Here is a 15,002-nt window from a genome sequence, read left to right as displayed (position 1 = left end):
GTCGGCCTGCCAGCCGGCCCCTATTTCCCACAGCTGTTCTGTGCCGCAGCAAAGCGTACTTGAGACACCGCACACACCCCAGGAAAGAGTATGCTACACTTATCTGAGAGGCTCAGCCAGGGGTGTGCGCGTCCCTTCCAACTCCGTGTTCCGGTGACAGTTGGTGGGTTGGTAGTTGGCCAACGGGAGTGTGTTTACAGCGCAGCAATGGGTAAACACCGAGCTTCCCCGCCCTCCCCTGTCCGCCAGAGCAGGTTGTTAAATATTTACCAAGACACTACTGTTTCAACCTTTTTCTTTCATCCTTGCTTAACAAAAGTCTTCCTGAAATGTTTGCGTACTGACCTCTGCTTTAACAGGGGGTCCCTGCCGAGCAGAGCGCAGCCCCAGTCTCAAGACCTTGCTTGGTCTCCAGTCGCAGTTCTGAGTGTCCGCCCATGGCTCAGACCCGAAGGCGCGGGGGGTGAAGGGGGAGGTTCAGACGCCCGCAGGACAGGCAGCGGCCACGCTGCGTGCTGTTCTGGACAGCGGCAGCTTTGCTGGCAGGTGGCAGGAGAGGGTGGGCACTAGGAAAGCGACATGGTCTACAGGGAGGGGGATGTGGGTTCTGAGACTTTAAGTCCCTGTTTGGACATCCCTGTACTTTTCCTAGGATACAAGCTCAGGATGATTCAGGATCCAGTAGAAACCTCTTATCGAGGGGCCGCCCACTGCCGGCGGGCCCAGGAGACCGTGTGCAGTGCGCACACTCCTCGCCAGTGGTGGGGGAGGGGCAGCGGGGCCTTTCCAGATGTGCTGCCAGTGGTGATTCACTGGCCCAGAATGTCCATGTTGACCTACTTGAAGATGGTGGCCCAGCACCACAGGCTGCGCTTGGACTTGCGTGCGAGCCTGTTTCCCCCCACCCCGCGCGGTGGGCCGGCGCCCCAGGCAGTCCCCTGCCCTGGCCTGCCCTTCGGGCTGCGGGGCTCCAGGGGTGTGCGCACCGGGCTGCGCCGGCAGGCCCAAGAGGCAGCTCTGTGGTCTTGTGGACGAGGCCAGCCACGGAGACCTAGGCTCCACAGTCCCTGAGGCCAGTGTAGATGTGGCCCTGTCTGGAATGTCCCCACCCTGTTCCTGAAAGTGAGAAATTTCTCCCTGCCCGAGAACAGCTGTGCTGAGAAGGTGGCCCATCTGGCTGGCGGGCTGCCTGGGGGCTCGGAGGGGCGATGCCTGTCGGGTCCGTCCTTCTCCGGATGGGATGGGCGCCCCCACGCTGTCTCTGCCTCGGTGCCCCCGCCCGTGCAGCTGCCCTCCCAGAGGCAGGGGGCGCTCGCCAGCCCCGGAGGCCTTGGGCTGTCTTGTTCCGTCTCTCGGGCCGGTTTTCACATTGGTCAGGAGCCTTGCAGGAGTCCCCAGGAGGCTGCCCGTCCCCAGATGGGTAGAGCGTGGCTGCCCAGATCCCCAAGAACCTGAGACCCATGAGGGCTTCCCCTTGCTCAGGGGGCACCCCCTCATAAACAGCACTTGGGGAGCTGCATGGGCCCCCGGGCCGGGCAGCCTTTGTCCTTTGTCCTGGTCCTTCTCCTCACACAGCCCAGCTAGAGCAGGCGAACCCTGGCCAGGGCCGCTGGCTGGGCCACTCACGGCGAGTGACTCATGCAGGGGGTGACGGGGAAAGGGACAGGCGGGCACGTTAATAGCAAACCCATTTCATCCCCAGGCCACTTCACACGGGGGACAATCAGCTCATTGAGGCTGATTTGGCTGCTGGCTGGCTCCAGCCGCACTTGGGGTGGGGACAGTTCATTATCCAGGAAAGCAATACCAGATTGCCGTGGGGGCGGGGGGCGCCTGGCCCGCGCGCGCCCGCTCTTCCTGCCTCCCTCCCCCGCAGAGCACTCTGTTCCCAGGGCTCGGGGCCAAGACGAGAGGAGAGGCCGCACCTCAGGTGCCGTGGCCTCCCTCTCCCTCGGGGGTCGCAGCGGGCCAAGGGTGCATCCCATGACACAGGACCTCTTGTCACTTTGTGGAGGGGGAATGGGGTAGAAAAGCCCAGCCCACAGGGAGGCCCCACTTGCTGTCGGGGGTCAGTTTGTCCAGGGACAGGGTGTCGGAGCGTCTGGGGAATGAGCCCCCTTCTCTCTTCTCCATCCCTCCATGGGGGGCCAGGGGCGGGGGACCTGCCAGCCCAAATTCTACCCCTGAACGCCCGTGGCTTCCCCGCTGAGGTCATGGAGCCGGGCACGGGAGCTGGCGGCGGCTCCCAGCCTTCTCCCCCTCCCTCGAACCCGGGTTTGCCCCCTGGGGGACGTCCTGGAGCCCCAGAGGTCCTGGGGCCTCTGGCTGAGGAGGAAACAGAGCTCTGGTTGCCTAGACACTTGTCACCTCCCCAATCTCATGCTTCTAGAACAGTCTCTGGCTTCGTGGGCCGGTTTCCGGGACATTTCCTCCCGAGGCACCGTTTGATCGAAAGCCAATTCTCTACCTGGGCCTGTTGCATTTCCATAGTCAGGTTTCAGTCTTTGCTGGGGACACATGGGAGGTGACCCCCCCGGAGCCCCCCAACACTCCTGGGGGCCAGTGTCTCAGTCGTCCTCTCAGCCGAGAGCGGCCGGCCACGTACCCCTCCGCGTCCTCTCTCTGCCTTTCCCGCCCGGGAAAGAGCCAAGTGGGGACCCCTTCCGGGGGCCAGTCAGGCTGACTTCCGTTCATTCCCTCTCACTCCCCGCTCCCCGTGTGCTGTCCCCCCACCCCCCGCCTTCCTCCTTCCCTCTCCTTCTTTATCTCTCTCTCTATTTTAAACTGGCCAAAGATAGAGTAAGCAGCAATGGCAGGCACTGAGCGCCCTCTCGCCGGAGGCGTCCGAGGGTGGGCGATGGGCATTCAGGGGACCGGGACGGAGCTGGATTCCAACGGGGTGGTGGCGCAGGCTGGGCCTTGACGCCCACCTGAGAGGGCGCGGGGGCCCCTGCTTCCTAACCACCCCCGCCCGCGTGGACCGCCGCCACCCTGAGCCTCGGCGCCCCCCCCACAACCCCCCCCCCGCTTGCCGGGTGTCGCCAGGGCGGTGGGCGGGGGCATTGTTAGGTCGCGTGGCTGCAGTCCAAGGTGGCCGTCGGGCGGGCATCTCCCCAGAGACAACGTCACCTCGGTCACTGCGGTGACTTTAAAAATAAGTGTGGCCTCCGAGGGCCGGCTGCCCTATCTCCCTGCTCCAATGCCATTGTTCCCGCTGACGTGGAACTGGGGCAGGCTGGTGACTCAGCCCTGTCCCCACACCGCAGCCGTGGTGGCAGCCTCCAGCCTCCCAGCCCGGGGAGCAGGGTGCCTGCTGGAGCACAGTGGCCGGGAGGCTGGAACACGGAGGGCCCCTGGGGACAGCCTGCCCTCCCAGGTGGCAGCTTAGCCAAGGCTGCTGGCGGCCCTGGGGGAGGGGTCCGCGGGCTGGCGTGGTTGCTCGCTCCTCCGAGGCTGGGCTGGTCCCAGCTGGCCCCTCTGGAGAGGCACCTCGTGTGCCCCTGCAGAGCCGCTGGGAGGACCTACGGAGTCTCCCGCCAGCCGGGCGTGTGGGGGTGCTGAGCGCCCCCCCACCTGTCTCTGTACACGAGGCCTTGGATGGCCGCTGGGACGCTGGGGACGTCAGCCCGTTCCAAAGCCCTGTTTGGGGGCCGCAGGAGGGGCACAGGGCGGTGGGGCTGTGTAAAGCGGGAATAATCAGGAGTCAAATATGAGTCATCAAAAGAAGCGCATCTGGGTGATAACTCAGCAAGCCTGTGGGGGGCCCAGACTTCTGAATTTTCTGATCAAAAGCCCGTTGGATGTGCCAATAAACAGACGTCGGCCGCGAGCCAGGGCCGCAGGGCCCCGCTGGCGCTGGGGGTGTGGGGGGGGGAAGCGGGTCGGCCGGTGGCCGGGGCTTTGCAGAGGCTCAGGAGGGAGAGGGCAGCCGCAGGGCGAGAGCCAGCCTGTGCTGGAGGCGTTTGGTGAGCCGGTTGTTAAGCACAGCCTGTATTAAAACTTAACGATCGGTTATGTAAAAATATATTACTTACATATTATAAAAGCTACAATGTTTAAAAAGTTGTATATAAGTCATTATTTTAGATTAAATTATAGAATTTCCACATGATTCCCCTTCTGGGTAAATACCTGAAAGAATGAAAAGTAGAGACCTGAAGAGTCACGTGCGCACCCGCGTTCACAGGAGCCGCGTTCACGGGAGCCGGGGGGTGGGTGGGAACCCTGACACCGGCGCCGGTGGGCCTTCAGGGCGCTGTGCTCAGCGACAGGAGCCAGAGGCAAAGGACTAAATGCTATACGATGCCACGTCCATAAAGTCCCTAGAGAAGTCACATTCATAGAGACAGAACATAGCAGGGAGGTGGCCGGGGGCCAGGAGGTGGGGAGGCCGTGATGTGCAGGGACAGAGGTTCAGTCTGGGACGATGAAAAGGTTCTGGACACAGCCACACAGCGACGTGAATGTACTTATTGCTGCTTGCGTGTAACTTAAAAATGGTTAAAATGGTCAATTTTTTGCTTTTACCGCCGTCAAGAAATGCAGTGCCCTATTAGAAGAGTGGAATTGCATAGGAAGTTTCTATAACATGAATTCAATAGCTTACAGGTACGCGTGTCAGGGGCAGAGGTGATGACCGCGTAACGCCCACACGCCCTTGGCGTTTTACAACGGCCGTCTCATCTGCCGGTGTCCCCCGCCCGGGTGCCTGTGCCGTTGACGCGCTGCACGGCGGCCCCTGCACAGCTCTCCCTGGCTCACCTTCCAGGGTGGCACGTTGGTAGCCTGGCATTGGCCAAGGGTATTTACTCCACGGAAAAGGCAGATGCTGCAAGTCAGGTGGTGTTTGTCTGTAACACTCCCGCCCCCCCCCGCCCCCCGCCAAAGTGCTGGTGTTCACGCCAGAAGGAGGGGCTGGGGCTGAGGCTGGGGCATGGACTGCGGGTCCAGAGCAGCCTGCTCCCTCCCCAGGCACATGCGTGGGAGGCAGAGACTTGCCCGTGGCTCAGAGGCAGCGGGCGGGAGACAGGACTCAGGGTGACACCCAGATGTTTGGCTGGAGCGCCCGGGTGGACAGCAGTGCCATTTATGGAGATGGAGGGACGCGGGGAGCGCCCGGGACGGGGGAGGCCCAGTGGCTGACGGCTCCAAGGCCCGGGAGCTCAGGGAAGCCCTACTGTGCGCCACGCCCAGGCAGAGCTGAGGTCGTGTGGACTCTGTCCTGGAGGAGCTCAGGTCTGTAACAAAACAGATGAGCCACTTACGGGGTGTCCTGTCCAAAAGCACGGAGTGGCTGGGCCCACGGCCACCGTCCTCCCTCCGCTCCCCAGGCCACACGGAGCTGGGGTCACGGACACCGGCGTGCATGCCAGAGGCCTGTTTCCGCCCCGTTTCCTCCCTCCCTCCCTCTTTTTCCCAAGCTTCGTGAGCTCCCTCCGCCTGGGCTTGGCCTGCGGGTTCCTCCTCAGCCTGCGGCCGCTTCCCATTCCCAGACAGGCCCGAACCGGACTTCACGCTGGACCTTCTCTGCCCACCCCCGGCGTCCAGCTTTCCTTACTCAAACTTGCTGCCCAGATGCCCTGCCCCGACCCCAGTCCCTCAGGACTGCCATCCACGGGGCCTCCTCGGTGTCCCGGGACACATTCTGCGGCTTATGAAACACCTTTAGGAGATGCAGCTCTGGCCTGAGAAAATGACTCCAGTGGGGTCTCCAGGCCTGTATTCGTGTCCCGGGGCCCTGGGACAAGGGACTGCTTTGTGGGTGCTGAACACAACTGCCGTGGGCTCTCCCCCATTTCTGGAGGCTGGACCGGCCAGTCATGGCGTGGGCAGGGCCGTGCTCCATCGGAAGGCGCGAGGGGAGAAGCCTTCCTGCCTCTCCTGGCTTCTGAGTCCCAAGTGTCCTTGGCTTGTGGCTGCATCCCTCCAGGCTCTGCTTCCAGCTTCACGAGGCCTCTCCTTTGCATCTCTGTGCCGCCTCCTCAAGTCTCCTAAGGATGCTTCTGGTTGAGTTGAGGGCCACCCTAGTCCAAGAAGATCTTATCCAGAGATCCTTGTCTTTGTTACACCTGCAAAGATCTTTATACCAAATCAGGTTACCTCCTGAGATTCGGATGGACCTTTCTTTTCGGGGGGCACCACTCACCCCATGACAAGTCTCAGGGTGGGCCTGTGAGGCAGACGGCCCCTCTGGTGACCCTCCAATCACACCGTCTCCCGTGGCCTTGGGACAGTGCGCCATCCCAGAAGGCAGATCCCTTACAGTTGGGGTTTTTTTGCCAAATTTCGGCTCATTTTCCTTTCCATGTTGCTGCTTCTGCTCATTTCATCTGCCCAGGGCCTCTGCCAGGGTCGTTGGTTCAGCCCCGGGCCCTGCCTGCTGGTGCCCTGGGAAAGGGGGGTGGAGGCTACCCCCCCCCCCACAGGGATCAGGCCTTAAAGACTGGACTCAGCCATCAGGGGCGATCAAAGGCGGGGGAAGATCAAAGGGATGGGCCAGGGGGATTCAGGCTGGGAAGGAGGCGGCCAAGGAGCCACCGGCTTGCCTTCCAGTTTGGAGAAGGTAATTATTACTTGCAGGGTGGTGCCCAGCTGTTTCCCATCTCCTCGGAGAACAGGAAAAAAAAGAGGAAATAAATGATGTGCAATTAGAGTGGCTGGTTAGATACAAGGGTGAACTTCCTGGCTGGGAGCACAGCCGGGCGCCGGGCGGGGTTTCTGGGGGGAGTGTCAGCCCGCCCCTACCTGGACGTGTCCAGCCTGGCCTCAGCGGCCCCCGTGGTTGAAGTGAAGCGGCGCCCGAGGCAGGCGGCGGACTGGACAGGCTCCAAGCGGTCCCGCCGGCGTGGGGCGCTCTCTGGCCTCGGAGGTTGACTCCCTCCTGCCATTGTCCTCTGGGTCCCCCTTGGGGAGCATTTTGATGAGGCGTGTACCCTGGCTGGGCTCTCCGAGGAGACCAGCCTAAGTATATTTAGCGCCGCTGTGAATGGCCGTGAAATAGTGCACAATAAGCAGGCCCTCCGCTAATCCGGTAGAGCCCAGGCCAGCCTCTGCGAGAACAATCACGTGGGCGTGTCCATGCGCACCAGGTGTTTTTTATGAAAACACTGGAGAATGACCCTGTGGCCCAGGCGGGAGACCATCCAGGACACCCCGGGTCTTCCCAGGTGGCGCGGCGTCAGGCTGTTCTTAGGGGTCGGGGACCGCCACACTCCCAAGCACGGGTGGGCAGGTACCCCAGACGGGTGGACCGTCGGGCACCCCAGGTGCTGGCGTTCGGACCAGAAGTGCCCCGGCTGGTGTGGAATACGTGATCGGGGGCTATTCCTGACGGCCGCGACGCCGGCTCTGAAACCCGGGCGCCCGGGCAGCGGAGGGCGTGCGCGCATCTGAAATGTCTGTGGTTTTGCTGCTCCGTGTCCACAAACTCACTTGGTTGAAAATAGTTCAAAATATCCAAAGCATGAGGGAGGGAGTGGCTGCTTTCCTTAAAAAGGAAGAACTCGGTTCTATTTACTGAAAAAAGCCCACCCAACCTGGTTCATCCTCTGCAAAAGGCCGCGAATGACTGGGAGGCAGTCCTCAGCCTCCCTTGCACGTCAGGACTGGAGGCGGGCGGGGGGGGGCGGGGGGTGCAGGGTGGAGGGGTGGCAGTGACCAGCCTGAGAACTAGGAGGAGCTGTGGGCGCTGTGGTGCCACACTGTCCATGGCTCGGAGGGTCCTGTTCCACGCCGCCAATTCTGGCACTACCCCCCCCCCCCCGCGACTTTGGGCAGGCCCCGCAGGTCTAAGGTAGTGAGCGGGCACAGGCAGGAGTGACCAGGAGGCTCACCCCACCCAGAAGTGAGGGCCACACCTGGATGGCCCTTCTTGGGGACTTGATCCTGTTGCTTCTCAAGTTCCAACCCATCCTCTTGTTTGTCCCCAGCCCCTAGGACCTGTTGGCCGGGTAGGTAATAGGGTTTGATCAATGTTTGTTGAAGGGATGGGGAAGCGTAGACTGCTAACTGCCCTGGAGCGCCTGGAGCTTAGGGGCCCAGACGGGGCGCGGGGCAGGAGGCCGTTTTCCGCATCCTAAACTCCTTATCTAGTAACTACGGAGGCCGGGTCTCCGCTCCGCCTTCGAGAAGCCCCTCGTTGTTGGGGGGTGCGGGGAGCGCAAGTCCCTGGTTCTTCTGACAGGGCTTGCCATCCTTGCCTCAAGCCCCCGCTGGGCCAGCGCCTTCTGTCATCTGTCCCCGAGGGCGCATCAGTGACCCCGGTTGGAAGGATGGGGGTGGGGAGTCGCTGGCGGGGCGGGGGGTGGGGGGGGCCTCCGGGCCACGTGACTGTTGCGCTAGCCCCTCGGCTCTTCGCCAGCAACAGGCCAGGATCCTGCGGGCAGCCAGCCCGAGCGCTTAACCCTTGCAGGCGCCGAGCGCGGGAAGGCGCAGGCGGCCAACTTTGTTTGCTTGCGTAAATAAAACCTCCCGCAGAAGGAACTCTGCGCCCCAGGGAAAGGGAGTGATCTCTTCCCTCCCACCCCCTCGGCACCGCCCCCACAGCTCCGTCAGGCCTCCACATCCGCCCACATCTGGCCGCAGCGGGGCGTTGGGGGAAGGGGGCTGCCTAGTCCCTCGCTGACCCCCGGGCGCAGGCCGGCGGGCGAAGGGGGGCACTCGGGTCGGGCGCCCAGAACTCGGCCTGTCCTTCGGTGGCATCTCTCGCCCCAGCCTCCCCCCACCACCAGGTCCCAGCTTTGACAGGCGGGCGGAGCAGCCAGTGCGAGCCAGGGAGGCCGGGCCAGGGTGCGGGGGAACCTGATCCGCCCAGGAGGCGGGGGCGGAGCGGGGCGGGGGCGCCAGGAGCGGGAGGCCGGCGCCCGCCCGCCTCCCCCATTCATTCAGCCGAGCCCGGGGGCCGAGGGGCTCCGCGGCCAGCTCTGCTCGGCGGGACCACGGGCGCGGCGCCCCAGCCAGCGCGCAGGGCCCGGGCCGGCCGGGGCACTTCCTCGCCGCTGCCGCCTTCCGCGCGTCGCGCTGCCCGCGAGCCACCATGTCCGACCCCGCGGTCAACGCGCAGCTGGACGGGATCATTTCGGACTTCGAAGGTGGGTGGGTGCCGGCCCTGGGAGCGCTCGGGCTGGACGGGTGCGCGGAGCGGGAGGCGGACCCCCGATGGGGAGCCCTCCTGCTGCGCGCCCCCTGCCCCGCCCCGCGTCGCCTACGCGGAGGACCCTGTGTGGGGACAGCTGCCGCCTGGGTTTCCTTCCTTTTATTGTTTGTGTGTGCTGAGCGACAACAACCTCCTCGAGGACTCATGGGCTTCCTCGGAACACCGGGCGGGTGTGCAGCTTCCCCCCTCGGCTGTCGTCGATCCCCTCCCTCGGCGCTCGCTCAGCCCCCTCCCTGGGGCGCCTCCGGTGGGCCTTCGAAGGCCACTCGGCCCTGCCGCGGATCGGGGCAGTTGGGGAGTTGGGTACCCGCCCCCGCGCCCAGCCGCGGAGGACAAGCCCCTCCCCCACACCAGTTTGGGCCTGGGCTGAGCCGAATCCGGGCTGGGGAGGGCCGCGAGCGGACACGGCGCCGTCCTGGGGAGGGCGTCCCATCGTCCCCCATCCAGGCCGGGGGACATCCTCAGCCGTCCGCCAGAGTCAGGCAGTGCGGGGAAGTGGGCGTCTGCGTGCGAGTAGGGAGTGCACTCGGGTACCCTCCCCTGTTAGGGGTTTCCAGCGTGTGGAGGGACTCGGTGCCTGTCCCTGCGAGGGTGTCCCGCATCCTGGCTTTGGGTGTGCGTGCGTGCGTGTGCGCACACTCGCGCTTTCGTGAGCCGAGAGCCCTCGTGACCGCCTGCAGGCTCTGTGTCCTGGGGAGTAAATACAGCGGTCGGAAGGGAAGCTCACACAATAGTCTCCAGCGCTTGGGGCCGGATTTCGAGGGGCGGGTCTGCCTCTGCCGGGACCTGGAGCCCCCGCCCCGCCCCTCGGAGGGGCTCCCAGGCAGCCTTGGGCAGAGCCCTCTGGTGGGCTGGTGTGGGGGAGGCTGGCCTGGAAGGAATTACAGGCGTTCAGGTGCCAGGCTAAGCCGGGGGTCCTCCACCCTTCATGCGCAGAACCAGGGCCGGGATCTGGGCGTCCGGAGCCCATCTGCTCACGGGCCCGCCTGGGTGCAGCCCCACCTGGCCCTCCACAGCCGCTTGTCTGTGGGCAAGAATTAGCCCCGCTGGAGAGGTTGCCCCCTGCAGGCTCCCCCTGGGCGCGCGCTCTCCCTGTGACCAGAGCAGTAAGTCCGCTGGCCGGCCCTGAAGCCTGAAGTGCTGCTGGTGGGATTTGTGAGGAAGAATGGGGTGTGATGGGGGCCCACGGGCAGGATGGGGAAGTGGAGCTTGGGGGTCGTGTGGTCCTACAGCTGTCACAGTTCATGCCACGTGGGTTGTTGGTGCCTCTGCCTTGGGGTCCGTCCCCATCACCGGGTGCCCCGTCTGAAGATGCTGGCAGCCTCTGTGGCTGCCTCCTGGGTGGCTCCTTGACCCTCTAATTTAGTCGGAGACAATGGCCTCATTGAGATCATCCCAGGGAACAGCTGGCAGCCCTGTGGCTCTAGAGGGGGATTTCTCCGTTTAGGGAGCCTGGGACCCGCCGTTGTGCGCCCTGCGAAGCTCAGAGCTCCCTGAGGACGGGGGGTGCAGGCGGGAGGGCCCCCCGGCCGCCCGAGGGGAGGTGTGCCCGAGTGTGGGTGGGAGGGTGCCAGCCTGGGGACCAGAGCGGCGGCCTAAGTGCCCCAGGAACTTCAAGTGGAGCTGGCAGTGGAGGACCGACAGCCTTGGATGGAAGGACACGGGGAAGGAGAAGAGTGTGACCCAGAGCGACAGTGGGTGACCCAGGGCAGACAAAGGTCACTGCTGGCTAAGCACAAAAGTCCTTATGGAGGAGGCGGGCCTTGCGGGGAAGTGGGAACTTGAGTATGAGAGGCAGGAGGAGAGCCATCCGTTCTGGTCAGGAGGGCAAGCAAGGGAGGCCGGGACAAGCTGGTCCGTGAGGGGGCTGGGGCGCGAGGAGGGGCCCGCGGGTGGCCAAGGGGGCTGGGAGTGCCGCCGGAGTGAGGGGCTCTCCGGAGGGGCGCTGGCCCGTGTCTGGGGGACAGCCGCCCGCCCGGTGTCAGTTTCTGTGCGGTGGGGGGAAAGGGCAAGGGCGAAGCTGCCAGCTCCCGCGCAGCTGTGGGGCCGCGGCCGGCAGTTCCCGAGGCCGGAGGACCCGCTCCCGCACGTGGACGGCCGGAGGATGGGGGCCCGAGCTGCAGTGGCCGGCAGACTGGCATCCCGCCACAAGGCCGGAGGGTGCCTCAGGGACACTGCGGGGGTGTGTGTCCAGGCCAGAGTCGTGGCCTCGGGACAGCCGGAAGCTCTCAGGGACGGCGTGGGGGGTGCCGGGGAAGATGGGAAGCTGCCCCGGGGTGGCGTGTTCTCACTGGTGGGCGTGTGTGTGGGGAGCAGGCGCCCCACGTTCTGGGCACAGCTGTCCCCTGCCCTGCGGAGCACCATCTCTTTTTGTCACCTTGTCTCTGGCCTGCGCCCGGCCCTTGAGGACTCGGAGAGTTGGTCCTGAGTGTGAGATTGGTCAGGGTAGCACTGGGGTGTAGCCTGTCCTATGTTGGACTGTCTGTCAAGTTCAGGCCCCGCCCTGGGGACGGGGAGGGTGGCGGTGCCCTCCACAAGCGAACCTGCCGCACCCGCCTTGGCCCCTCTTCACCGATGATCCTGGGGCTCAGTGCTGACCCCCTGCGTGGGGGCCAGAGGAGGGCTTTGTATTTGCCGTTGTGCTTTTTAGAGTCTCCTTCCCCGCGTTTCCTGGGACAGACGGGCCTCGGGGCGACTTTGGCACCCGTCACTCCCGCGTGATGCGGTGGTGGGCGGGGTGACCCCATCCCCTGTCTGGCTGCGGGTTGGTGCGGGCACAGGCCTTTGGACGGCATGTTCTTTAGGGAGTGCCGGCCAAGTCCGCTGTGCCAGCCTGGGCCTCTGTGCGACAAAAGCCACTCCCAGGGCCGGCTGCGGGCCCACCTTCCCGGCAGTGTTTGCTGTACCCAGATTTGCACGTGGAGAAAGAATCCAGAAAGTGGTGTTTGTAGAAACCAGACCAGGCGTCCTGGTCGCAGAGCCACGCAGTCACATAGAGGATGTCGGCCCTTCTAACTCCTCCGCTGTCTCCTCAGAGGACCCTGCGAGCAGGCTCGGCCCTGACAGGATGTGAGGCAGGGTCACTGTGCACGATGCCTCCCGGGACGGGGCCCTGCAGTTACGTGCTCTCCTAGGGCCCGACAGCCACCCGAGGCATTGGCCTCGTGCACTTCTCGTCCAGAACACGGGACCGGGAGGGGCGGATGTGCGCGCTGCAGGTAGCGGAAGCATTTCCGTGATCAGCCTCACAGCTGGGCTGAGGGGCAGCCCTGGGCTGGGGAGATGAGCGCAAGCGTGGGACACCCCTCTGCGGGGTGACAGGAAAGGCTCAGGGCGAGCGCACGCTGCCTTTGGATTAGCGCAAGCCTCCGTTTCCCCCTTTGCTGAGTGGGGTCAGGAACACCTCTGAGGGTTGCCCAGCGCTGAGCCTAGGTCCTGCCCCAGGGAGCGAGGTGGGTACTTGCAAAGGACAGGTGGATGTGGGCGCCTGAATGTCGGGGTCAGGGGATGGCACATGTGCAAAGGCCCAGGCAAGGGTCTGTCTGGTCCCCCGGGGGGTGAGGGGCGCCACGTGCTCGACCCTGCAGGTTCAGGGTGCCCACGGGGCCTGCTGGGGGTCCTGAGTCCGGCAGACACCCGGACCCTCCCTGTCACAGAAGGGCTGGGGTCCCGGGGCTCCTGCTGGCGGAGGCAGACCCAGCCTCCTCTACCACCCCCTGCACCCAGGGCACGACAGTGGGGTGGACCGCGGGCCTGCCTGCGGGGCCGCGTGGGGACAGTGACGCGGGCTCGCGCTGGGCCACTTGACTGCAAAGACGCGTGTGGTCAGGCCGCATGCCTGAGGCTCCGCCGGCCCCCAGCCTCCCTGAAAGGCGCTCACGGCCGGGGGCCGGTGTCGGGAGGGGCGTCCGGCTTGTCCAGCAGCCTGTGAGGGTCCTGATCGTGTGGGTGTGGAGCCCGGTGCCCAGCGAGGAGAGCAGTCCCGTCTCTGGCCAGTGGGGAGAGCCGTGTGTCCCTCACCCCCGCCGGGGCCAGTGAGCTCTGCAGCCCCTGCCCTCGAGGTCTCCAGGAGCCCGGGCACAGGCTGGTGTCCGCGGGGGCCCCTGTGCCTGGAAGACAAACCCACTGGAGTGGAGCCCCAGGGTCCGCAGCAGGCGCGGTGCTGGCAGAGGCGGGCACTCGCTTAGGGGCGTCTGAGGGGGTGGCTCTCCTGCTGGCCCATTCGTGATGGAGGGCCACCGAGGGAATAGGGATGTATAGGCGGTGTGCTTGCTCCGTAGGAGCCGGGGGCTTCTCCGCCCGCTCACTGCGGCCTCCGCTTACCCGTTGGGAGGGCCATAGCCCTCCTGTCCCTGCGCTGGCCGAGCAGAACAGGGCCCTCCTCCTCCTCCTTGCGTGCCCAGAGGTCAGCGGAGGTCAGAGGTCAAGCCCCCAACTTGGGTCCCCAGATGAATGCCCCAGGGGCGGGTGGCCCAGCCTGCCGCTCCTCTGACAGTCTCCTGGGTGCTGATGGGAGACAGGGCCGGCTGTGGGGACCTTCAAACCCAGGAAGGAGCCACCTCACTGCTGGGCGAGACCGGGTACTCCCCTCTGGTTTGGAGACCCCCAGGGCAGGGCTGTGTGTGCTCGCTGTGCTGGGACCGAACAGTGGGCCATGTGCGCTAGACCCTCGAGGACCAGGCGGTGTGTGTAGGAAGGTGGTGTGGGGTGGGCTGGGGGCTCTGGGCAGCTGGGGGCTCTGCTAGGAGCCACATCGGAGGCAGGGGTCCCGGGGGGGTTTGCTCTTTTGATTTGTCCCAGAAACTCAACCAGGAAACAAGGTCCTGGGCTTTGTCTCGCCAAAGCCACTGAGGAAAGACAGTCAAACAGTGGCTTTCTTTCCAAAGCCCTCTCTGCTTTTTCCCAAATTTGGAGGCTCTCTGAGTTGCTTATGAGGCCGAGTGGTCCGGAACTCTCTGGAACACAGTCTCAGCTGGTCCCTAGACACCACTGGCGCCCAGGGCCTTGCTGGGCCCAGGCTGTTTAATTTGGGCTGGACTGAGCCTGGAGCCTCCGTTCTGCCTGGACCAGGAGGTGTCCTAGAAACTTCAAGTTTGTTGTCGTTTTTAAAGTGCTGCCAACATCCAGAGATTTAGGGGGAGGGACGGGGCGGGGGGGGGGAGGCCTTGATGGGGCAGGGGGAGGGTGCACACAGCCAGCCCGCTGTGCGCCCTGCGCTCTCGTCTAGAGCCTGGTGGGATGGGGAGGCTGCGGGGGAGGCAGGGGCCTGGGGTCAGGCTCTGACCTGCCTCTTTCTTCCTTGTGCTGCTCCCTGTCCACCCCGTCCCTGTGTCCCTGAGTCCCCTGCTGTCCCCCCGCCCCTGCCCGGCCCCGGCCCCGGCCCCAACTCCAACTCCCCTGGGCCTCTGGGCCAGCTGGGGAAGCCAGTGTTGGCCCTCGTTGCGAATCCAGAAAACCCAGGGGCCTGGCCTTAAACTCATTAATGTGCCCTTCCCACACACAGCTCAGAGCTTCCTGTGTCCCTGTCCCCACGCCAGGTTAAATACATGGAGTAGTGCCCTGGAGCCCGGAGAGATGGGGGAGGGGAGCCAGGCCCCATGGCCCCCCCGCCCCCCCTCCCGCCCCCCGCCCCTGCCACCTCCATTCCATTCCTCGGGCTGTTGTGCCAAGGGACCATCTGACTGGGGGTCCACGACAGTTGTTCCCTGGGTACTCGTGGGGCCAGGGCACCCCCAGGGCCTCAGGCCCGCTCTCGCTGGGGGTGCTGCCGGTTGGGGGAAGGCAGCTTAAACGGAGGCCGCTTCCCCTTTCCTCACTCTCCAGGGAGGGGCTGGATCAGGGAGCTTGG

The 15,002-nt window shown here is 64.8% G+C and overlaps 1 protein-coding gene across 1 annotated transcript in view; it reads left to right on the top strand.

The window, feature by feature from the left end:
- Positions 1–8,994: 8,994 nt before the first annotated feature.
- SEPTIN9 (septin 9) overlaps positions 8,995–15,002 on the top strand; it is an 81,178-nt gene continuing 75,170 nt past the window's right edge. Inside the window, exon 1 of the mRNA XM_054593137.1 lies at positions 8,995–9,089. Coding sequence (XP_054449112.1) covers positions 9,035–9,089 — 55 coding nt within the window. The 5' untranslated portion in view covers positions 8,995–9,034. The remainder of the gene's footprint in view (positions 9,090–15,002) is intronic.

This window comes from Pteronotus mesoamericanus, unplaced genomic scaffold (genome assembly GCF_021234165.1).
Source record: "Pteronotus mesoamericanus isolate MK-2021 breed Mesoamerican mustached bat unplaced genomic scaffold, CSHL_Meso_final scaffold_408, whole genome shotgun sequence".
NCBI lineage: Eukaryota > Metazoa > Chordata > Mammalia > Chiroptera > Mormoopidae > Pteronotus > Pteronotus mesoamericanus.
Note: the sequence above shows the minus strand (reverse complement) of the source record. Positions and strands in the feature narration are given on the sequence as shown.